Source organism: Protomyctophum bolini (assembly GCF_963924005.1).
Source record: "Protomyctophum bolini genome assembly, chromosome: 19".
Classification (NCBI taxonomy): Eukaryota; Metazoa; Chordata; class Actinopteri; order Myctophiformes; family Myctophidae; genus Protomyctophum; species Protomyctophum bolini.
The window spans coordinates 35,059,468-35,083,832 of record NC_137880.1 but is presented as its reverse complement, the minus strand read 5'-3'; the positions used below and the strand labels follow the sequence as shown (position 1 = coordinate 35,083,832).

General features: G+C 45.0%; 1 protein-coding gene and 1 long non-coding RNA gene across 3 annotated transcripts; one reads left to right on the top strand and one right to left on the bottom strand.

Moving 5' to 3' along the window:
• The first annotated feature begins 13,149 nt into the window (after positions 1-13,149).
• Positions 13,150-17,889, top strand: vgll2a (vestigial-like family member 2a). 2 transcript variants are annotated; one of them, XM_080790414.1, is made up of 4 exons: positions 13,150-13,481; positions 14,817-15,138; positions 16,256-16,750; positions 17,815-17,889. In XM_080790414.1, exons 1-4 carry the CDS (start codon positions 13,395-13,397, stop codon positions 17,868-17,870), a joined length of 960 nt encoding a protein of 319 aa, XP_080646540.1. In that variant the 5' UTR covers positions 13,150-13,394; the 3' UTR covers positions 17,871-17,889. The 2 variants fall into 2 exon arrangements, with proteins under 2 accessions (XP_080646540.1, XP_080646541.1); XM_080790415.1 differs by having other exon boundaries at positions 17,528-17,889.
• Positions 17,890-17,895: 6 nt separating this feature from the next.
• Positions 17,896-20,414, bottom strand: LOC308333898. Its single transcript, XR_013965833.1, has 3 exons — positions 19,692-20,414; positions 18,173-19,434; positions 17,896-18,040 (listed from the first exon to the last, which is right to left on the bottom strand). It is a non-coding gene; the product is annotated as an uncharacterized lncRNA (long non-coding RNA).
• Positions 20,415-24,365: the final 3,951 nt, after the last annotated feature.

The following is a 24,365-nucleotide window of genomic DNA, read 5'->3' as shown; positions in this document are numbered from 1 at the left end:
ACGCACGCACAGACAGACAGACAGACAGACACACCAATCCGTGATTTGGGGGTGCTCTGTTGAAACAATGACCATGTGATGTGCACCATGGCCCATGTAATGGGGGAGAAAAGCCATGACAGAAATGGAAATAAAATAATTTCAGATAGCCCCGGGTGACACCATGACGGTGGCATATTGCGTATATTATCGTGTGTATCTCACAATAAATGTTCCACTTGTAAGGAGCATGGAGACATTTGCCTCACAGTATCGGGGCTGCTAGCCTGTCAGAGGCTCTATGACGGGCTGTGTCCTGCCAGGACAGAGCAGAGACAGGTGTCACAATACTCACTGTCCTCCTGAAACAGACACTTCTCTGTTTCACATTTCACACTTATGGAGGCCGCTGCCACAGTTGCTCTCTCTCTCTCTCTCTCTCTCTCTCTCTCTCTCTCTCTCTCTCTCTCTCTCTCTCTCTCTCTCTCTCTCTCTCTCTCTCATTGGGTTTGGTCACATGGAGAGCATAAGTTCAACAGCATGTCACTGACACCTGTCACACGCATGCGCGAGCACACACACACACACACACACACGTGCGCACACACACACACAATGAGAACATGGTATTATTCCATGTCATTTGTAATAGGGAGGGAAAACAAGCAGTGGATCTTGGTTTCGAGGGAAAATGAGATATATTTGTACAGCACTGCTTTCACTCGTGTTCCACAACCCTTTGAGAGTGTGTTTCTATTCCATCAGTTGTATACGTTCCGAGTTCATGATTTCAATCATGTTTGCATTTCCTTGTCAATGACTTTGTTTACTGTTTTCACGTATCCAGTTTAGAAAAAATGCGATGCTAGAGTGAGTGCGGACAACAATATTAATGAAAAAAAAAAAAAGAATTAAACAAATTTGCACTCCTGAAACAACCGACAAAGGGGGTGGAATCTATTAATGCAGAACAAGTTTGTGTTCTCTCTGAAAACCGTTATGAGTAGGGGTTGTCCCGATCGGACCGGGTGATCGGAAATCGGGGGCCGATCACGTCATTTTCAAATGATCAGAATCGTATCGGGAGCCAAAAAAACGTGATCGGGACATCCCTACTAGTATCAATATTATATCCATATGATGATATTAAACTTGATATCGTATGTGATTTGGGATATTGTACTATTGTGATATGGCATGAACATGAACGTGTTCTAAAATAAAATATAAATATCTGATCGGGAAAAATCGGTATCGGCAGATATATGCTCAAAATCAAATGATCGGAATCTGATCGGGAGCAACAAAAACATGATCGGAACATCCCTAACATAGTACAACATTCTGACTCCAATTTTCACTTTCACAGACTACTATCAACTATCATACTGGCTCAGTCATAATCATGCATTTGCTGTTTGTTTGCACATGCTCTTGTGTGGAGATTGTTAGCCAAGGCTCATTTTTGTTGTGTCCCCCCCCCCCCCCCAGAATATTACCGTTAACAAGGGTGATGGCATCTCCACTCACCCCCCCCCCCCCCCTCAAATTCCGAACTGAAGATAACTGAATGAGTATCTTAATAATAAGAATGCCAAAATTGCCAGGCAGCCACACATGCTAAAGAAAGAGAACAAAAGAACATGCATACCTCTTGCATGAAGGAATTACAAGTTGATGTTGATCCTGCTCCTCCTGAAATGCCAATACAGAAATTGTGGCTGTGATAAGTGAGCTAAAAGACCAGTCCATTCTTTATCCTGTCCTGAGGGACAGGGTGACGGTAAACATTTACTACAGTACGGGTAACGTACAGTATGTCAGGAATGTTCAGGCTATAAGATGAGCAGTGAGGGTTCTAGGGTTCAAAGACCACTTCACCCATTTTAAACATATATCTTCATACATATATCTGAAGTCCTCAGAGCCTGGTGGCTCTATAATATAAATAGTGAAAAGGTGCCATGTCTTCTTCTTAGGCCTTTCACGGCAATCGTATGCCGCATTCTTGATAGATAGGTTTGAATCTCGTTCAATTTAATGTATTTCAGGAGGCAGGATTCTGTTCTGTTCGGCCTTCGGATTTGTTTTTGTATTAAAGGGTCAATGATATAGTAAATAGTTTATTCTAGTCCATTATTTTGTTCATCTTATGACTTGTATTATTCATCGTGCCCTATGAATGATGATATATTATGTTTTGCATGTTGTAAGATGTTTATGGTACAATAACATGACTATGGTATATGGACTCATTCCTTGCACTGGAGCAGAACTACTGAACCACAGGCCTGTGTGTATGTATTTAACTAATTAGTGCCTCTGACTCAATTTGTATATTCATTACTAATTGATCCTAATTCCTCGACAGTTCTTCGTGTCTATGAACCTGCGGGCAGATCACAGAGAGCTGCGTGTATCCACCCAAGCCCTGCATGGTCTTCTCTGCAGCGGAATACTGTCTGCGCCCCAGTCTGGAGCAGAAGCCCTCATGCGAGAAAGGTCGACGTGGCAATTAACAACGCCCTCCGAATCCTAACGGGATGCCTGAAGCCCACCCCTTGTGTTCCTCTTGACAGTCCTTGCGGGAAAAGCACCGGCCGGCCTCCGACGGGAGGCTGCCACCCTCGTCCTGGCCAGGAAAGCCCAAAAGCACGACTGGCACATCCTGCACAACAACTCCAGCGCCTCCAAGCAGACTCAAGTCCTGCCAGCCCTACTACAACAAGGCAGCACAAGAGACTCTCAGCTCCAACTCTGAGGACATCTCCAGAGATGTTTGGTTGGCTGGCAGCAGCGTGGAAGCAGGAGTGGGAGTCAGCCGGGCCCTCCCGCATGCATGGCTACATCTGGGAACCAGGAGATGGCGCCACAGGAGGAGATGACCTATGCCTCGTCAGCAATCGACTACACTGAACCGCTTACGAACTGGGGCTGGGCGCATCGATGCAGAAGTGGGGAGTGCGGCATGCCAAGTGCGGTGACCCTGAGCAGACCGCCGACCATATCGTCAACACCTGCCCCTTATACAGACCACCCTCGGAAGGCCTCTTTGACCCGGGACCAGAGATGGCTCCACGTCACCGAGTTGGACCTCTGACGTTACAGAAGAAGACAGAGAAGGAGCCCACAACAGCTGCAGAATCAAGGTAAGGCTTGGCCTTCCTTCTTTTCTATGTTTTGGTTGGAGTCTGTAATGCTGTACGGAATTATTTTATTTTATTACACTGTCGTATGGAGGAATTAAATATGTTATCAAAATGTCACGTCCGTAGTATAGCAGTAGGTCGGAGAGGCTTATTGTCTGTATCGCCCAGAGCACGGGAGTCTGTCCCTGTTTCACTATGCGCTAGGCCAGTGGTTCATTCACAAACTTTTTTGCTCAAGACCCAAAATAGAAATTTGACCTTTTATTTGCCCGGGACCCAAACTAGTAAAAAATAGCATGTTCACTATACTTCTTAAACATTTTGTTCTCTAATTTATGGAAGTTCTTGGGAGTTTTCTTTGATTTCTTCATGAAATAAATCATTGAATTTAGTTTTTAATTAATGAACATTTTTCCTTTTTTTGGGAATGTTTTTGAAAATGTTTTTTAAATAATATTAATTAAAACCCACAAATGGGTCCTGGAAGATGCGCTGCAGAGGTGGAGCGCAACACCAGACGAGTCAGATGATGATGGTCTATTATGTTTAAATTCAACGTTGCCTAACGCGCCCCTGGTCCAATCCCAGCGTCCCTCGTTGGGACACTGGGATAACGGTAACGCGGAGGGTCATGGCCAGGGGTCCTTCTCATCAGTGGGCCAAACAATACCTCAACACCTGCCCAGCGCTGACTCACAGCCCAAACGCACGCTTTCTCCCCCTCTCTCTGTCCTCCAAAAAGACACGCACGCACGTATGTACATACGCACCCACGTACATACGCATGCACGCACAGACATGCAGCATAGTCCTAAATTAAAAATTAAAACGGCACAGAGATCCACACACACACACACACACACACACACACACACACACACACACACACACACACACACACACACAGACAGACACGCACACATGCACACACTGACGAGCCCACCTCTTTTGGTGATGGTGTTGAGTGTATAAGTTGTCTCAGCTAGTTTGCTCCCATTAGCGTTGGGGTTAACACCTGCGTCTTCCTTGTTTTACACCCAGCCTGGGAAGAAATGGATACTGTTGCGGAGCCACACAGCAGACCTGGGTGGAAATATGGTCCCGGTAATAATGACATTACTCACAGCTTTAAGTCACAGTGTTGTTCTCGTCGACTAAAACTAAGACGAAAAATGTTCATCGACTGCCTTTTTTTCCACTGACAAAAACTAAATGAAAACTAGGCCATGATGACTAAAAATAAGACTAAAAATATACTGACAATTTCTTCAACAAATAAAATCTAGACTGGAATGTTAGGAAGTGACTATAGTGGACAAGAGATCCAGTATAAGTCATTTTACACTTGGTTGCATGCTGAAAAAGTGTAAAAACTGTCATTATGGTGGCATCAAGGCCCGCCAAAATACATTTTAGTCGACTAAACCAACTGTAGATTTAGTCGAACTAAAACTAGACAAACATCCAGGTGACTAAAATGTGACTAAAACTAAATGAAAACTATTCAAGAGACTATGACTAAAACTAAAATCAAAAATTGCTGCCGAAAACAACAGTGACTTTAACTTCTCAGCAAAACAATGGAGGTATAGAGCGCCGAAGTCCTGACGTCACTCGCTCATCCCCTCATCGGTTCACGGAAGTAATTTCTCTACGGAGAATAACATGGGCTCATCTTAACATTGTCTCATATAAGAATTCTGGTCCAAAAATAAACAAACTGTCTCTGCGAATTTGTCAGGGAGGTGTCTCTGTGTCGTTTATGACCGTCAAGTCAAGTCAGTCATATTTCATGTAGTCTGTTGTTTCTAGGGAAAATGTAACTAATTCAGAAAGCAGTAACATTAGCGTTTTCTCTCAGTCAGTTGATTCTTCATATCCATATGAGTGAAACGGCCGGGATGATTTGCTTATTTTTCAAACACAGTTCTTATATGAGGCGATCTAAAATCCTCCTATGGGGATTCCAATGCAAATAAAAAAGGTAAATGAACCAGTGACTTAGCACCCTCTACCGATATTGACGTTAGACTTCGGTTATATATCTGCAGGGTATCTTAGCATATAATGTGTGTACGGTGTATTCTTGCCAAACGTGTAACCTGTGTTCAGACGGACCACTCTAGTGAGGATGGAAAAAGATGGTGGAACGGAGACTGCTACAACATACATTGTGTGGCATTAATGGGAGAAGGGTTCCACAGTTTTATGAAACATCACTCTCTCTTTCTCTGGGTAGACACAACAGGAGGATCAGTCGTGCACATGTGCTGCTGGATACATTCCAGGTGCGTGCGTGTTTGCGTGCAGCGTGCGTGCGTGCGTGCGTGCGTGGTTGCGTGCGTGGTTGCGTGCGTGCGTGCGTGTGCATGCTTGTGCTTTTGCAAGAGAGTATGCACCAAGGTCCATTTTCAACTCATTCAAAGCCCAGAGCTGTTAATTGTGCCTTTAACCCATTCTGAACGGGGAACCCATTTTGGTGTTAGCATCATGTTATGCTTTAGCTATTGAAAAATAGCAGATCTACAAGCTCATAGCGCGCCACCGAGTGGCGCACTACGAGCTTGTAGGTCTGCTATTTTTTTTTAAATCAGAGAACGAGAACATTTTTTAGAATCTGATCTCGGGTCAGAATGGGTTAATCAGACCAGTGTGTGTCCAGTGGAAACCTCGTATGAATCTGATCTCAGGTCAGAATGGGTTAAAAAGAGTGTGTGCATGGGTGGCTGTGGATGTGGGGGTGCATCTGTAGTGGTGCGCAGGAGTGGGGATTGAACCCCAGTCTTCCACTCGCCAGACAGACAACACAAACAACCTGTCGTGCCAATATAGGGCCTGAGCCCGATTGGCAGGGCTGCTGTGGGTCTTGGTTAGGTGCTACAATTGCATCTCCCATCAGCAAAGACATAAGCTATATGTTTTTCAGCACATGCATGCGTGTGCATGACGTGTGTGTGTGTGTGTGTGTGTGTGTGTGTGTGTGTGTGTGTGTGCCTGCATGTGCATCTACCATTTCTGCAATAGCAAATTAGGTTAATTGGGTGCAAATAATTGCTGTGATGCCATTAATTAATCACACACAATAAACAAGCCTCGTCAAAATCAAAGAATCTTAGCGGTTTGCAAAGTGTGTGAGAGGCGATATGTATTTTCTGTCCTTGAAAGTGGCACCTTTTTGAAGGCATAGATGCAAGGTGCTTCAAAACTATATTCAATAAACAGACTCATTCTCTACCCTCTCAAGCACATCTCTTCAAAAGAGGTGCAGGTGAAAGAAAATATAATTAATTGACACATTGGCGTGACATAAGTACACTGCCATTAAAACTGCAAAGCTTAAAAGGAGAATGCAAAAAAAGGGCCAGCATTTTTCTGACCCGCAGTCCCATTTGTATAACCTTGATTCAGTATCTTATCCATTGGAATATAATATTTGTGCGTTGCACTTTCGCTGTGATGAAATGCAGAAAACCGCACTGCAATTTTACCTTTATTGATCCCACGAGGGATCAAACCTTTTTTTCATTCCATCTTACACCCAAACAAAACGTTGAGACCCCTCCACGTGCGCGCCCTGCACACACAACAGTATTTTTATGTTTTTCTGTGGCTTTCGCCATTTATTTTATAGATATTCTTTTAGAGGGAGAAGCACTTGTGATTGTCCATAATAGGCCTAATATTTCTCGTACGAAGAATAGCGAAAGTAGCAAGTAATTTTGTGCAACATGCTAAACATTTTGGACTACCGCCGCCAAACAGACATGCAGGCCTCACGCCTTTAAACCCTATTGGGGATTAGGCGTGCAACCCCAAAAGGGGAAACACGAATGTACATAGAAGACACTATAGCCATGAGCCTTGGTGAATTATGGCTGCCATGACAGACAAAATGTAGAAAAAAGTGGAATGTCCGCACACGATATAATTCTGCTCCCCGTCTTTTTTTATTACAACCTATAAATACAAATGACAGACAAACCCTCCAGAACAGGGTTTGTCTGTGTGTACTGTACTGTACTGTACTGTACTGTACTGTACTGTACTGTACTGTACTGTACTGTACTGTACTGTACTGTGTGTACACTATGTATTCTGTATGTGTCTGTCTGTCCCCTTAAAAGTGTAGCAATCACAGTTAATGCATGGGATACAGCTAAATAAAATGTCGTGACTGAAGGTTTAATGGTGACTTTAGGTATTATCATTCTAAAGCTATGTTGCTGATGTTCACATTTTGAGGCTTTAACCTCTGCCTTTATGACATTTCAGGTAGGATATTGTGGGCCAGCAATGCACATATACTGTAACGTGTACCGTTTTGCGTGATGTTTGGACAATAATCTGTAATATTAAAAAAAATAATGTTTACTGTATGTTTACTGTATGTGCAGGGTCTAATGTATCTCCAACAATAATTTAGCTATAATAATAAAATGAAATGAAAAATCTTTATAATTAAAGTTTATAACATCCTCCTGTTTTCCCAGAAACCATGGCGGCGCCATCACGGAGTGATGGACTGGTTTGAGCCCTGCTCCACCTGGCATGGCATCAAAGTAAGAGTCACCGAGCAAGACAATGGACCCTCCTTACCTTCCCCCCCGATGAGTAGGTTGGTTCTGCCTCTGCTGTCTGTGTAAGAATGGATGACTGTAAAACGCACACACACACACACACACACACACACACACACACACACACACGGGACAGGACAGACTTGATTAATGTAAGGCTCATAAGGCTGCCTTATGAAGAGATGAATATCGGGTCGTAAAGGTCGCCAGGATTAATTAAAGAATGATTACTATTATGCCAGGATATCCCCCCCCCCCGTTCAACCCTTATTTTTAAGATCCAAAACACGACCGCGACCGGAACCGGATGTTGACTGAATGGTGTGTGTGTGTGTTGTCTGATTAGGTGTTGATCTCTCACTAGCCGATGAGAATTAAGTAAAGGCCGGCGCCATTACAGCGTTACCGCTATGCTTCGTGCAATAAGCGCCTGAAAGCGTGCGTGTACAGCACTGCACGCGCAAATCAAGATGCCGCAGTCCAGTGTTATGGCAATAACAACAGATAGCCATCCGAAGCTAATGTGAGTAACCTTTCGACTGGATCGGATCAAAACATGAATAAACATAACTTACGTTTATGGGCGCTTGCCGAGACTATTGATTAATGTAGGTTACATTTTTCGGCGGGGGAAGTATCAAGAACAGATGGGTGCCTTTTCATGACACTTGGTGGTAAAGATCAGTAGAAATGGCCCGAAGAGATTAATAACATGTGGCTTTAAAAGACAAGGTCGGAATTCACGGCAATAAGCAGGAAATTACTTACAAGGTAAATTACATCACAAGAGTGTGTACAGTATATAATACACTGCTACATTTCAACTTTTTCAATAGACCTTGAAGAAATACAAATGTAATAGAAATACCACAGCATATTATTAACAGCTGGTACGTTGTGCTTACTAAGTCAAATAGTTGTCTACAGCATGCGGGGTCCTCCACTTATCTGTCTCGGCTCGAGGAAGTAACCTATGCTCGCATCCTGCAAACCTCTTGACAGGCGCAAGAGGGAATGCCAGACATTCCTATTGGAATTCCATATCCAGCTTGGGGTGGGTGGATTGAGGGGGTGGGGGTTCCGGGTTTCCCACCCTACTTCCATTGACAATAACAGTGAATGGGTTCATCACTGAATACTCTCCCGAAAAGCTTTTTGGTGTAGTAAGATATTTCAGTTTTTTGACTGCGTTTCTAACTCCTCCACCACTTGCGGAAGGAACAGGTGTTTGCTCGTACAGCCAGGAGCTCCTGAACAAATATAAAATATTGGCCTCTATACTATAGGACTGTCGTAAAAAAAAGGTCCAGGAGGGCAGAATTTGGTACCCGATACAGTGCATATGGAGTTGATAACCCCATTCGCCCTATGCCGATAATATAGTTGGACCATGAAACGGCATCTGGCCCTTTTTATTAGCCTCTTAAACCCAATTTAAGGCTAAGTATATATACTTAGTGAACTAATAGCAGGGACTGGGTTGCCGGGTCAGCTCTTCTTGGTACGCTCTGTTTTCCCTCTACACCAGTGGTTCCCAAAGTGGGGTCCAGGGACCCCCAGGGGTCCTTGAGGGAGTTCCAGGGGGTCCCCAGCTAAATGATAGTTTGGAACCAAATGAACCCTTATGGGTGCTGTAACTCTGAGAGTGTGCAAATGGTTGCATTTGTACACTGTCAAGAGTTAAATTGACATAGATTTGACAATACAAATTGGGTGTCCCAGAGATAGAAAATAGAAATGCCATTAAATGGGGGTCCGGAGACTAATGCATGTCAAACTGGGGGTCCTTGAAATTAAACAATCTGAGAATCACTGAGCCATAAAAATCTTCTCTTAGGGGTCCATGGCATTATCTCTTCAAATGGGGCTCTTTGTAAAAAAAGAATTGTCGATCTAGTACAAGATCACAATCTAATCTTTTTTTGCGGAATGTTCACGCCCAGAATAGTTACGAGAGTTCAAGGGGTTAGAAGTAATGTACTGTATAGGCACAGGTTAGTTGTCTCCACCAGGCCGAAGGCATGGGGAGAGAGTATGTTTTATTGTCTCCACCAGGCCGAAAGCATGGGGAGAGAATATGTTTAGTTGTCTCCACCAGGCCGAAGGCATGGGGAGAGAGTATGTTTTGCACTCCGTCCGTGTGAGTCCGTCCGTCTGTTAACAGCTAATCTCCGGCACCGTTAACCCGGTCGATGCCATATTTTGCGCACACACTCCCTGGATGCCAATGATGAACCTCTGCCCCAAATTTTCCAGAACGGCCTGTTATAGCGTCACCAGGAGGCCGACTTTTGAAAAACACATATTTTTACATTACTCCTCCAGATTATGTCCATAAATCCCGCAAGTCGTTACGCACTATCTCTATAGTCATGTGTTCAAGACGGATCTGTCCGATATTTCATATTCCATCCAAATTGACTAACATTGTCTTTCAAAGTTTGCAGGATTGGCCCGTTTTGAACAAAAAAGCCTCAAATCATGAACGCAGCGTGCAATTTACGTGGAATCTTTCGCACACTTTACTACTAGGCTGAGGAATATATCCTACCATTTTCACGTTGGCCTGTTATAGTTGGACTTTTTTGCAAAACACATTTTTGGAACAAAATGCCTCAAATCATCCACTTGCCATCAAATGCGTAAGAAGAAATGTCACCCTTTTCACATTGGCCTATTATATAGTGCGCCACCAGGAGGCCACAACCTGACCTGCCCTGGTGGAGACCTGTGCCCCCCAGGGGAACTTTTTACAGTTTGATCTGTTGCAACAATGTGTTATTTATTTTCATTGGTTATTGCATTCATGCAGCATGCAGTCCTCACGTCTGAGTTGTCTGGTCGTTACTCTACTCCGTAAGCAGCTAGTAAACAGTCTAGAGACCTCCAACCATCTAGCACTGGTAGTAGATTAGGACCAAACTATTTGACCCTCGACCCGTAGAATCTGACGGGCCACTGAGGGATTGTGGCGGTTCATCGTATTGCATTCTTCCCATTGGTTGCGGGTTTGATCTGTTTGCTCACTCAATTAGCACAAACTGCCTATCAGCCTTGACTGCATGAGCTCAGTATATTAAAGTGGAATTCGGATGAAATTTTGGCTTCAAAATGCCATGCCACGGATGGGGAACAGAGTGGATGACATTCACTGATGCCTTTGATAGACCTGTAGTGTACAGTACAGGTCAATGTCACAACTCTTATTGTGTTACAGTGTACACAATAGATTGTGACATTGACCTGAGAAATTCAACAAAATGAATGGGAACAGGAGGAGAATGTGGCTGTATCTACAATGATGTTACCAGGTTGAGAAATGACACCACCGCTGAGAGCATGCAGAGATTGCTTGAGACCACTATACTCTATACGTAAGTCCATCGAGACTTTTAACCCATTCTGACCTGAGATCAGATTCATACGAGGTTTCCACGGGACACACACTGGTCTGATTAACCCATTCTGACCTGAGATCAGATTCTAAAAATGTCAGTCGTTCTTCGAATTTTTCAAAAATAGCAGACCTACAAGCTCGTATCGCGCCACTCGGTGGCGCGATATGAGCTTGTAGATCTGCTATTTTTCAATAGCTAAAGCATAACATGATGCCAACACCAAAATGGGTGCCCGGTCAGAATGGGTTAAGTCTCTGCTTACATAAGACCCATTTTTTTCGACTTGGCTTTTAATCACAGTCTATAGCTTAATTCCAACCTTTTATTAGATCACCTCATCTCAGTGTTGTGTTGTATATCTATATGTACCCATGCTTGCTACTGATTTATTGATTGTATTTGTGTGTATTGTTGATGCTATATACGTTTTCTTGACTTGTACAGCATTTTGGTCGATCATGACAGTCGTTTTTATATGTGCTTTATAAATAAAGTTTGATTCTATTCTATTTGCAGATATCACATTGCAGTTTTGGATCTGTGATTTCTAGCTTTTCTGAAAGGTAAACTGTGAGGTAGATTTAAATGCATGTACTGTGTAGCATCTTTACGAGATCAGAGGTGTGTGTGTGTGTGTGTGTGTGTGTGTGTGTGTGTGTGTGTGTGTGTGTGTGTGTGTGTGTGTGTGTGTGTGTGTGTGTGTGTGTGTGTGTGTGTGTGTGTGTGTGTGTGTGTGTGTGTGTGTGTGTGTGTGTGTGTGTGTGTGTGTGTGTGTGTGCATCACTCCCAATCTTCCGCCGTAGTCTGAAAACCCACCTTTTCAGACTCCATCATGGCCCATAGCACTTACCCCACCCCCTTAGATAGCAATTCTGTAGACTTAGATAGCATTTGATACAGACTTATAGCATGTTATGTAGACAGCATAAGTGCATTGTATGTAGTCATAGCACGTCATAGTACATATGTGTAGCATAGTAGTATAGATGTATAGCTTATTATGTATAGTTTCAATATAGATATTCCACTGTTACTTTCTTAGCTTACGCATGTTTCATGATAAATGTCTTTTTGTGATGTATTCCCATGCTTTTTTGTTCTTGCTTAATGTAAGTCGCTCTGGATTAAGAGCGTCTGCTAAATGCCTAAATTGTAAATTGTAAATTGTGTGTGATCCCTGCATATACAATATCTGATCAAATCACCAAACCAACCGGTTTTTTCAACAAGTTTGTTCCAATTTCATTCCAGTTGTATGAACAAGAGAATGACTATTGGCAGACATTTAAATCAATCAATCAAAAAACATGTCTTAGTTCTCATCAGTCCAACAATGTGAATAGCATAATAAGCAAAAAAATAATAGGCTACACAGATTTTGTCAACATGATTTTCTGCATGACCATGCTTGTATTATGTTATTGTATTATTTGTAGAGAAGTCACATTTCTTCATCTTCAACTGTCTTATATTCTCAAGGTATGGATGGTGACAGACAGGCTGACATTGTGTCCTGCATGAGCCATGGTGAGATTAATGAATAAAATACATTATACAATTCGACTGAAAGGCTTTTAGAATAGACTCTTCAAACCTTTCAGTCGAATGTATTTTATCATGCCTTTGTATATTGTGGTATATTGTGAAGTATAGCCTATAGGTGAAGTGAACAGACTGTCTTATGATATGTTTATATATATATGAACAAACTGAGTGAAGTTACATACTACAGTACATGGTCTAATAATTCCTATTTCCTGCCCTCGTCAGACATCCGTTTTATTATCATTATCTTTTGGCAGCAGCCAATTAAAAGATAACTATAAAAGCCCCAAAACATGCGCAGTTTTCTCTTCACAGATGAGTAAAAGCCTGCATGGGACCGAGGCTATGCAACTTGCGGACATCGTTCCAAAAGACAGAAATTCAGAGCAGGCGTTTGAGGCTTGCTCATTGGTCAGGAGGAGGCTGTGTTCAGAGCCACGTCAAAGCCATGGCAGCCTGTTGCGTGTCCGTGTTTTTAACGCACTCTCGTCCAAACAGTGAGCAAAGACAGCCGGGCTCAGCCAGCGCCGATAGGAATCGCTTGAGAGTAGCCTAGGCTATACAGACACTCTCTCTGCATAGATAGATATAGTCCAGTCGAGCCGCGACTCCTTGAGAAAAAAAACACATAGGATTATCATTTCCCGTTTTCCCTGCACGTCTGCTGCTATTTCAAATGAAGCATTCGCTCTTCCCCTCAAGTTCTCCGTGAGAATTCCTTGGCTTTTTTTTTTTCCTTCTTCGCCATGAGCTGCTTGGATGTTATGTATCAAGTGTATGGTCCACCGCCTCAGCCTTACTTCACCGCAGCCTACAGCCCCTACCATCACCAGGTATGGATCTGTATTAGCCTGACTGCAGCATGCGTCACTTCACACAAGCGCCTCGTTCGAACTTCTATTATAGGCAACTTATTATTATTATATCCAGACAAAAACTGTAGGTCTATATACCCATGATGGGAACATTCGTTTGCATAATATATAGCTATACATGATGCATGCACCGTTTGCGATTTAAACTAGTTGTTAAATAAGTTTGTTGAAAATAAAGTTTCATGAATAAATATGGAAAACAAACAATTAATATAATTACCCTAATCAAGCCGACGCATTTACAGATTAATCAGCGACGAAAGTGTTTATTTAATTTGATGATGAGTGTGTCATAATATTTTTGTTTGCTTTCATGACAATTTATTTTATTTATTTCGTGTTCTGATAACCTCAGGACACCTCGAAGTTAGTGTATATATTTTTAATGTAATTTTATGTTTTTCAGGCGGACTCTAAACACACTGCGCCATAGACAGTTTATTTATATATCAAGGATTATTTTACCACATCGGTAACTGACTCTGCGCACATGATTATTGCATTAGTGGGTTCGTTGGCGACAATTGCATTAACAGATATTAGGAATATTAGCTTATGTTTATTTCTGAACATGCATGCTATTTAATGGCCTTTCCCTTTACAATAAGCAGTAGGCCTAGCTATAGCCGGTGAAGTGTGTAGGCCTATTGCGAGTGTTTTGTAATTAAAGAAGTCAACAATCAACCTAAATAAATAAATAACAAATAAAAAGCTGTAGGCCCCATTAGGCTATTATTTCCAGAATTTGATCTGTAGCTTATTTTATTTCCCTTTTAACACTTTCTTAAATTCTCTCTTGGTCAACATCCACATGTTATATATACGCGGGACTCTGTTTGAAGTAGGAGCCGCTTCCATATTTCAAATAGTGTGAAAAAGACGTCACTTAAACAAGCTTGTAGATAAGCCTGCACAGCCTAAGTTAGCCATAGGCCTATACTTCATAAACATAGCTACTATAAGCCATAAATTAATAGGCCTTATATCTGTCTATTGAATTTAGATAAATCCCAGTCAAAATAATCAGAGAAAAAAAGTTGTAAGTTGGATTTGAATGAAAATGAATGAACATAATTTAAAATATTATTGGGGGAAAAAAAGACTCGATCAGAACAATATCATTTTTAAAATCAATAGCCTATCTAACTATATATATAGCGAAGTCAAACAAACTATAGAAAACTGACAGCCTATTTCCATCATAGGCTATTAGGCTTCCATTCTGCATTATAGGCCATAATATAAACAAGTCAAACTGTTTTTTTCCCCCCCCTCCATCCTGTCCGCTATTAGAAACTGGCCTTTTATTCTAAGATGCAAGAAGCGCATGAGAGCTCTTCTTCGTTCTCCAACCTCCCTCCCGGCGCGGCGCCCTGCAGCATCAAGGAGGAGCAGGACTGCGGCGGCGGCCGCGGCGGGGCTGCGGACCACAAGGAGCTGCACGGCGAGCCTCCCCCCGAGGCCGAGTACCTGAGCTCCCGCTGCGTGCTCTTCACCTACTTCCACGGAGACATCAGCGCCGTGGTGGACGAGCACTTCAGCCGAGCCCTGAGTCACCAGCCCGGCGGCGGGCAGCAAGCCTCCGTGGCAGCTGCCGGCAACAAGTCCACAAGAGGTCAGTCAGTCAGTCAGTCAGTTTAGTTGCAGCCTTGCAGGATACGAGAACTCGCCAGTTTACCATGAAGTCGCCGCAAATTCTTCATCATAATGTCTTCATCGTTATATGCTATGCTATGCTAACATGCTGTCTTTATCAGTGTAGTTGAACTTGTAGTATGTCAAACTCACAGATGTTATATAGTTTATTTCCAAAGTGAACAAATTATTGTGTGCAATTAAATGGTCAGCTTAATTGCTATAGATAATGATAAAAAGGTGAGTATGTAAATACTGAATAGGCTACCAATGATATAAGTAAGGCCTACCATTTTAGGATTTGTTTACTAATTGTTGTGTAGACTACTTTGGTGTTACAACTTTTAGCATTCTTACTTTCTCTAGTGTTAACTTCTAAACAACTATATCCTCTCTCTCTCAATTCAATGCGATTTAAATGAAGGTGAAGTAAAACTAAAATGCACTAAATCGGGCGAGTTGGATAAACTGTCGGATTATTATTGTAGGACACACCGTCCGAAACTGATGTCCTGTCGAATACAGTGACATCAGAGGTTAGTGAGTGCAAGGTGAAAGGTCGCCTTGTTTTACTGTCTTAAACATGCCTATACAAGTTGTTCCTGTGCGGTCAAAATGAAAGGACACGATGATATTATGAAACAGGATGCAGTCCTATTTTATAATGGACATTTTGATCCGTTTACTGACTGCAGGTGTATTACACATGTATTTGTTTTCCTAAAAAATATGAATATGAGCAGTAAACTAAATATTTTTTAATTCAGTATATAGGCCTATTTTAGCTATTTGAACTCCCTTTGTATCAAGCAAATTGTTGATTCATAAAGCTATATAATAAAATATTTAATAATTAAGGTCTTTAATGTCCAATAATTGTTTTAGGCTCGAAGACAAAATATAGGAATACTTCTACGATCCTGTGTTATATATCCCTTTCAATTTGAAAGGCCAGATTTCAACTTTTAAAGAGACTTTATTTCGTGCACGTCGGGTTTGAATAAATGGACCGATCAGCAACGGCATGCAACCATTTTATTGGGCTGTTTGTTTACTGTGTGAGTCTTGAATCCATTATTTTTATTGCACGTTCGCAGATGGATCATTCCCAATGAACCAGCGGAGCTTCCCTCCTTCCTTCTGGAACAGCACGTACCAGCCGTCTGTCCCCACCTCACTGGGCAACGCGCTCTCCTCCCCCCACACAGAGCTGCCCTTCCCCGGGGACCCCTACTCGTCCGCCTCCCTGCACAACCACCTCCACCAGCCCAGCCCCGACGCCTGGCACCCGTCCCACCACCATCACCACCACCACCACCACCCCTACTCACTGGGCGGCGCCATCGGCGGCCAGGGCTCGGCCTACTCGCGGCCGGGCGTGCACGAGGTGTACGGCACGGCGTTCGACCCGCGCTACGGCTCGCTGCTGGTGCCGTCGGTGAGGCCTCACCACCGGCTGGCCCCCGGGAGCTCCGTGCCGGGCCCCAGCGGCTCGCCGTGTGACATCGGAGGGAAGGGAGAGTCGGCGGCCGGGTCTGCCTGGAGCGGCGCCTTCACCGGGGCCTCCGAGATCGGACTCAACATGGACACAGGTAACGTTACGCTCCGCATGCAAGTACACCGCTTATGAATGCAACCCATCGCCTTGTTAACATGGCTTATACTGTATCTGCAGTGATGAGCAATGAAGCACCCGTTGTACTGTACACCCCTCCTGTTTTACAGTTCTGTCCGTCACATCATTTCCATGTGTAGCTTTGCAGACTCTGTGGTTTTGAAAATACTCTTGTTTAGAGCATGAAAGCGTGAATGAATTAAAATCAACAAGCTGCAGTAGTATCACCCTCACTATAGACTTAATCCATGCACGGTTTGTCAGGTGTCGTAATGTTCAGTGGTGACAGACTGACGTCAGGACAGTGTCCCAAATAGACTTAACGTCAGGTCAGTTTCCTAACAGACTGATTTTAGATCAGTGTCCTAACAGACTGAGTTCAGGCCAGGGTCCTGACAGACTGACTCCAGGTCAGTGTCGTAATGGACTGACTTCAGGTCAGTGTCCTGACAGACTGACTTCAGGTCAGTGTCGTAATGGACTGACTTCAGGTCAGTGTCCTGACAGACTGACTTCAGGTCAGTGTCCTGACAGACTGACTTCAGGTCTGTGTCCTTAACATCAGCTGTCGGCTTTCCCTCCCACATACTGCTGCTCTGCTTTCACCTCCTTTCCGCCTCAGGGGCGTTTCCTTTCTCGCCCCCCTAACAACAACATTATTGGGCTTTTCTTTTTCCTAATCTGCTCACTTCGCCTTTTCTCTCCACCTCCCCCTCCGTTATTTTCCTCCTTTCTCTCCCTCCTCTACTCTCAGGTCTGCAGGCGCAGGATAAAAGCAAGGACTTGTACTGGTTCTAGAGACCCTCTCCCCCCCCACCCACCCACCCCCATCTTCTCCTCCTGCTTCCCCTTTTCCCCTCCTTTGCTGCTGGCCGCTCTGTCGCTTCCCCCTTTTACCCCTCATGCTCTGTTCCGTTCTGCTCTGTGGAACGACCTGACAGACAGACAGACAGACTGACATGACGGACAGGGAGGACAGGACAGGCATGCACGGTGGCAGCTAGGAGGCGCTGGTAACACAGCTTCTGGTCTCGCTTGCAGCTCGGCGGTACGGCGGACTGTGCGGCGGCGGCAACGGCGCGGCTCTTCTGAGCTGAAAAAGCCGCGATGCGCGAACCCCCCCCCCCCCCCCCCCAACAACAACACCCCCTTTTGGTGGAGTGCAATCTGACACACCTCGAACAGACGCGAAGGGCTGTGAGAGAAACCCGTCTCGACCCCACATCGGCCTCCTGCGGTACTTAAGGACACAACAGACAAAGACAAGCTTCTGTGACAGACGGGGAGGCACGTAACCTCCTCTGCTTTTGGACAGACAGGGAGGCACGTAACCTCCTCTGCTTTTGGACAGACAGGGAGGCACGTAACCTCCTCTGCTTTTGGACAGACAGGGAGGCACGTAACCTCCTCTGCTTTTGGACAGACGGGGAGGCACGTAACCTCCTCTGCTTTGGGGACACGCGTATGCTACGCTACGCTACGCCGCGCAGACGGACAGGGACACATGTCTTGTCGCACTCGACAGACAAAAGGCAACAGGAAGAGGAGGAAGGGGAGGTTCAGAATTCAGATCTTGATGGACTTATAGCAGGACATGCCTCACTGGGACAACTGGGGATATATAGATGCACACCCCCACACACGCATAAAAGGGCCCTCGTGTTGCGGTGGACAGCCTGTACCATTAATCCAACAACCGACATTAATGTTGACAGTCACAGTCCTTTTGCGATATACTAAAGCCGCAGAGCTACGGTGGACACTGGCGACATGTAGTGTGTACAGAACGACGACAACAACAAAAAAAAGCAGAAGACATTTGTCCTTCATGTTTTTCAAAAGACTTATTTTATTTCACGGTGGCAAGTGGACACCGAAATGTGTGAAAATAAACATTTTGACATTTTGATGTGATTGACTGACTGACACCGTGAACTCGAACTGCTTCTGTTTCGAGAGGGAGCGAGCGAGAGAGAGAAAGGAAATGTCTGAGAAAAGTGAGAGAGTGTCGGGCTCTCTTGTTAGATGAGTGAGGAGCGCAGCGGCTATTTGAAGCCACTTGACTCTATCTCTCCGTGCTCTGCTCCCCTGCAGCTGTCAACGACAACTGCTCTTAGACTCAATGTACACACACACACACACACACACATACACACACGCACGCACATGCGTGCAGTGCACACTGACATACACAAATACATATCCGCCACAAGGCATGACACACGCACACACTTACACACACATTCTTGAGCACACACAATTATAAAACCTATGTATAACAGTGTAACACACCATCCCACTGCGGTTTTTGAGCCAGGCCTCTCGGGTTCATAAAAGGAGCATTTAGTGTTATCTGGATGTTGACCTCACTGGGGACAACTGGCCCATATTATACGTGGGATGGGCACACAAAGTGTGTGTGTGTGTGTGTGTGTGTGTGTGTGGTGTCTCCATCTATACAACTGCTCCTCAAGTCCACCATGTATCTGTGACGTAAAGGGAAAGTTCACTGATCTACAACCTAATTGTTCTGATGTGAGAAGATCCATAATATATATATATATAGGGTACTTACTGTACTGTTTATTTCTGATGATGTGAAACGCGTCATTTCACATATGAGACTGTGAAATGACGCATCCCATCATCTTTTAACCCATTCTGACCGGGCACCCATTTTGGTGTTAGCATCATGTTATGCTTTAGCTATTGGAAAATAGCAGATCTACAAGCTCATAGCGCGCCACCGAGTGGCGCGCTACGAGCTTGTAGGTCTGCTATTTTAGAAAAATCGAAGAACGACTGACATTTTTAGAATCTGATCTCAGGTCAGAATGGGGTTAATCAGACCAGTGTGTGTCCAGTGGAAACCTCGAATGAATCTGATCTCAGGTCAGAATGGGTTAATGGAGAAATACACAGAAGACTTATAGGTATTATTTTCCACACTGTATACTATTTATTGATAGACTCACATCAAAACAATGGGATTTTTAGGTTGAAAGGTTTCCCTTCAAAATGAACAAACTTTTCTTCTTCTTTTTTTTTTTACAAGTACTGTACATACTACTGTTAATAATGAATAAGGCAATGCAACAACTACAGTATGCTGTATTCTATGTGAATTAATTAATATATTGCCTAAAGTGTCTGTCCAACCAATTCTGATGTAAAGCCTTATTTGCTCGTAACTATAAAATCCGACTCAACGCCAACTTCACTATCGTGTGTGTGTGTGTGTGTGTGTGTGTGTGTGTGTGTGTTCTCTCAACGAATACTGGACTACTCGCCCCGGTGCTTGCCCGTTTTTCCTCCCGGAATTTTCCCCAGTGAGGGGGATAACTTTGTAATATGCTATTGGCCGTTTGTATTCTTTTTGGAAAAATATAAAAAGATACTGCTGTGGAAAGGCTATATTATTTGACTTATATTGAACCTATAAACAATTTAGTATTATTTAGTATATGTAAGGTTTTGCCCCCTCAAATGGTACCTCGTCTGATAATCCCCACATATCCTACAACAACTTCTGTGAACAGACTTCACTGTAGTAGCTTTTCATAAATTATATTTGTACTTAGGCTGTTCTGCTGTCATGAAAGTTTATAGTTGGAGAAATTCAAAGTCCAGCTGTCTGCTGTCCAGCCTCTCCCACCCCTCACTGGGGAAAATTCTGGGAGGAAAACAGAAACGGGGCGAGTAGTCTTGTTACCGTTCTCTCAACTTGCTATGGGCAAAAATAAACCTTTCTATATCAATGGTATACCTCACAAAGCATTCTGAAGGCTTGGAGGTGGTAGAGCATAACACCAAAGTTATTGTATTATTATTATAACTGTATTATGTCCATCAAATTAAATATGTTGATGGGATCCTCTGTATCACAATGTTTCTTAATCGGTGAACCTAAAAAGTGTTTCTGATCAGATAATGAATTTCAAAAGCAGAGATGCCAATGTCAAATAATTTGAGAACACCTGGTTTAGTGATAACCACAAGTGAGTTACAACGGCACAACACAGTTTTCTTGATTTGACCTTTTTGTCTGACATAACGGCACTTTGACTTTGCATACTTTACCTTTACTTTATATATGATTGTACATCTCTCTAGGTCGTCCTCAGACGAGCCCTCCATCGTCGTTTCCAGTCATCTCGGTTCTCCATACATCCGGCCAGTTCGTTGGTACTTTGCACTCCTGCATCGCTCTTGAGTATATCCACGTATGTTAGCACGGGGCGTCCTCGTGATCGATGGCCGTGTGTTGGTTCCCAGAGCACCAGTTTGCTGGCTGGCAGTTCTTGATGTCTTTGGCAGTGTCCTGCTAGTCTCATTCTCCTGGCTGCTATTTTCTGGCTCACCCTCGGTAGTCCCTCATACAGAGTCATGTTAGTGACATGTACAGTCTTGCTGATGTTAAGTACTGCACGCAGCATTCTGGTGTAGCACCCGTCAAGGGACTTCTCCAGGGTTGGCTTCAGGGTCCAGCATTCACTGCCGTATAGGAGAACAGACTCCACTGTTGCGTAGAAGAAGCTGAGTTTAATTTGTCGGGGGAGATTGGAGTTCCAAACACTGTTCATGCCATTTAGGGACCTCCATGCAAGTGCCTTCCTCACTTTCAGATCTTGCTCGGTTGAGTTGACCCATGAGCCCAGGTACTTGAAGTCTTTGACTTCCTTCAGCACCGTGCCTCCTGCTGTTGTGAGAGGTGGATGTTCCGGTGAGATGTTGTAGGTGATAACCTCAGTTTTCTTGGCATTTAGCCTAAGGCCAACTTTGGCACACTCCAGCTCCACACTGTTCAGGAGTTCCTGAGCTTGTTCCACGCTGTCGGAGAGCAGGCCGATGTCATCCGCATAGTCCAGATCTGTCAGGACTACCTTGGGATGTCGTCTTGACCTCCTTGGGGTTAGGGTGAAGCCAAGATCCTGCTCTCGTCCACTGATAGCTTTCCTGAGCGCATAGTCCAGGACTATGATGAAGAGGAAAGGGGCTAGGGTATCCCCCTGCATTACCCCGGCCCGGATATCAAACTCCTCACTGTTACCATCTGGGGTCACCACCTTGGCCCTTGTTTTTGCATACATGGACTCTATTGCCCGGAGCAAGTTGGGAGGGACACCGTAGGCCTTAAGGATCTTCACCATTGTGCCTCTGTGAATCGAGTCAAACGCCTTTTTGAAGTCGATGAAGCAGAGTACAGCAGTCAAGTTGTCCTTCCTCACCTCCTCAATCATTCTCCTCAGTGCCAAGATCTGTGCTACGGTAGTTCTCCTCTCTCTGAAGCCATTTTGGTTCTCTCTCAGGAGAGGGTCGATGGCATGCCGTATCCTGTTTAGTATCATTCTGTTGTAAATCTTTGCAGTGATACAAGTCAGGCTGATGCCTCTGTAGTTGTCTGGCTTTGAGAGGTCCCCAGCTTTAGGCACTGGAATGATGTTGGACAGAGACCATATTTCAGGCTGTTTGTTGTTCATTAGTGACAGGTTGCAAAACTCCAGGGTGAGGTCATCAAGGTCACAGTTCTTTAGGACCTCTGGGGGTATGCCATCTGGCCCAGCACTCTTGCCCTCCCTCACTGTGGATTTCGCCTTGGAAAGCTCACTGGACGTAAAGGGACCATCTTCGATGTCCAGGCCCTGGAGGATTTCCGGCACATCCTCCTCAACTCCATCCTCTGCTGTACCCAGGAGCCCCTGGAAGTGGCCGAACCAGGTAGTCACCCTGTCCTCTGGGCTGTGTCCCTCCACCTGTCCCTCCTTAGCTCTTTTCCGCCCAGTCATCTCATTGATGACTTTCCAGGCCTCCCCATATTGCCGTTCACCATGCGCTGCCTGCACTCTCTGTACGCTCTCCATCAGTTCCACTCCTTTTATCGTGTCGTATGTACTGAAGAGAAACTGCTTGGCTTCATTCAGTACAACACGTCTCTCCACGGTTGGTTCGCGCTCAAAGTTGAGCCGTGCTTCCTCCACCCTGCTGCGTGCAGCTACAACCTCCGGATGTCTGGACCGCATGGACACTCTGGCTTTGTCCAGCATTGGCACACACAGCCTGGTCGCCTCCTCATTCGCAACAACAAATCTCTCATATTCGCTGCTGGGCTCAGCTCCCTTGTCCAGCTGCCCAAAGCGCCTCCTAACCTCCTCCGTGTACCTGGCTTGCAGGCCTGGGTCGGCTGCGAATGCCTTCCAGTCGTGCCGGATCTTGGGGCTTGGCTTGGGGACCCTGAGGCTAAGTCGCACTCTCATGGATACCACCCGGTGGTCAGAACCCACAGAGTTAAAGGTGTTGTAGGGTTCCGCGTTCAAGATGGAATTCCTCCATTTTCGTCTCACTAGTATGTAGTCTAGTTGACGTCTCATACCGGTGGGCCGGTCCTGGAAGGTCCATCTTTTGCCCATTCTTTTTCTGAACATGGTGTTTGCAGCCAGTAGTTCTTGTTCCTGGAGTAGTGTGGCAAGGTACGCTCCATTCCGGTTTGTGTCCTCATGGAAAGTGTATGTCGCGTCCGTTCGTCCGAGTCTCGCGTTAAAGTCCCCCAGAATCGCAAGAAAATTGTGTGCCGGGACGCTTCGGACTGCCGTTGCTAGGTCCCTGTAAAACTTCTCCGCTTCCTCGACTGACGCCACGTTGGTGGGTGAATACACTGCCATGATGGTTGTTACTGGACAGCTACTAAACTCGGCGATGAGGATCCGCTCTGAGAATCGGTGGGTTTTCCGCAGTGTTTTACGTGCTCTAGGGCTCAACAGCAGCCCCACACCTCCGGTTGCTGCCTGGGCTTCGTTCCTCCATGCCGAGGAGGTGACGAAGGTGTAACTCTCAACCCTGCAGTGTTTGATGGTGATCTCATTGTGCACCCTTCTGTGCTCCTGGACTCCTAGGATCTCCACTCCTCTGCTCTCTGCACAGTGTGTGAGCTCCTCCAACCTCCCATCTTCTCTGACCGTGCATGCGTTGAAGGTTCCCATTATAAATGGTTTCCTGCAACGCAAGATTGCATTAGACCGTGTGCTGTTTTCGGACTGAACCCTCCCTTGCGGGTTTAAGGTCCAATCGTCATGTTGTCCCCCCGGGGGAGGACCAGCACTACGGTCCGCTGCTAGGCTCCTGCGGACTCCCGCCGCTGGAAGTATAGGTTTTGAAATGACTAGACTTTCCATGGTTGACTTTACAATGCTATATAAGAACTGTGGGGCGCAACTCCTCACAGTCCTGGTTTTAATTCGGAGTGTCCTTCTCCTAGGTGGGTTGCCTCGGCTGTGAGCTCCACCTGCCCATGCTATTTACCCATAACTGGGGCAGTGGTTGGTAAGGTGCCAGGGCGTGTCCACACACCGGTGGGCCTGCACACCTCACCTCTGGGGCCCACTGCTGCTCCGAGATCCCCTGCATTTTAGTTTGGTGTCCGCAAGGACACATATCCGTGTGTGACCACGAGGAGGCACTGCAGGAGTCTTGGTGGTGGAGAGGCTGTGTACCGGCAGGAGGAGACTTACGCAACTCAGCTCCTCTTTTCACCCCCCGCGAGGAGGGCTAGCCGACGGCAGTAGCTGAAAGCAGAGAGTAGCAAGCAGGAGCAGCAT

What these genes read in the sequence shown, in the direction of transcription:
- vgll2a (XM_080790414.1), top strand. Translation starts at nt 13,395, where the DNA reads ATGAGCTGCTTGGATGTTATGTATCAAGTGTATGGTCCACCGCCTCAG. An exon ending in ACAGCCCCTACCATCACCAG is followed by an intron (nt 13,482 to 14,816) that starts GTATGGATCTGT and finishes GTCCGCTATTAG; the next exon opens with AAACTGGCCTTTTATTCTAA. An exon ending in CGGCAACAAGTCCACAAGAG is followed by an intron (nt 15,139 to 16,255) that starts GTCAGTCAGTCA and finishes GCACGTTCGCAG; the next exon opens with ATGGATCATTCCCAATGAAC.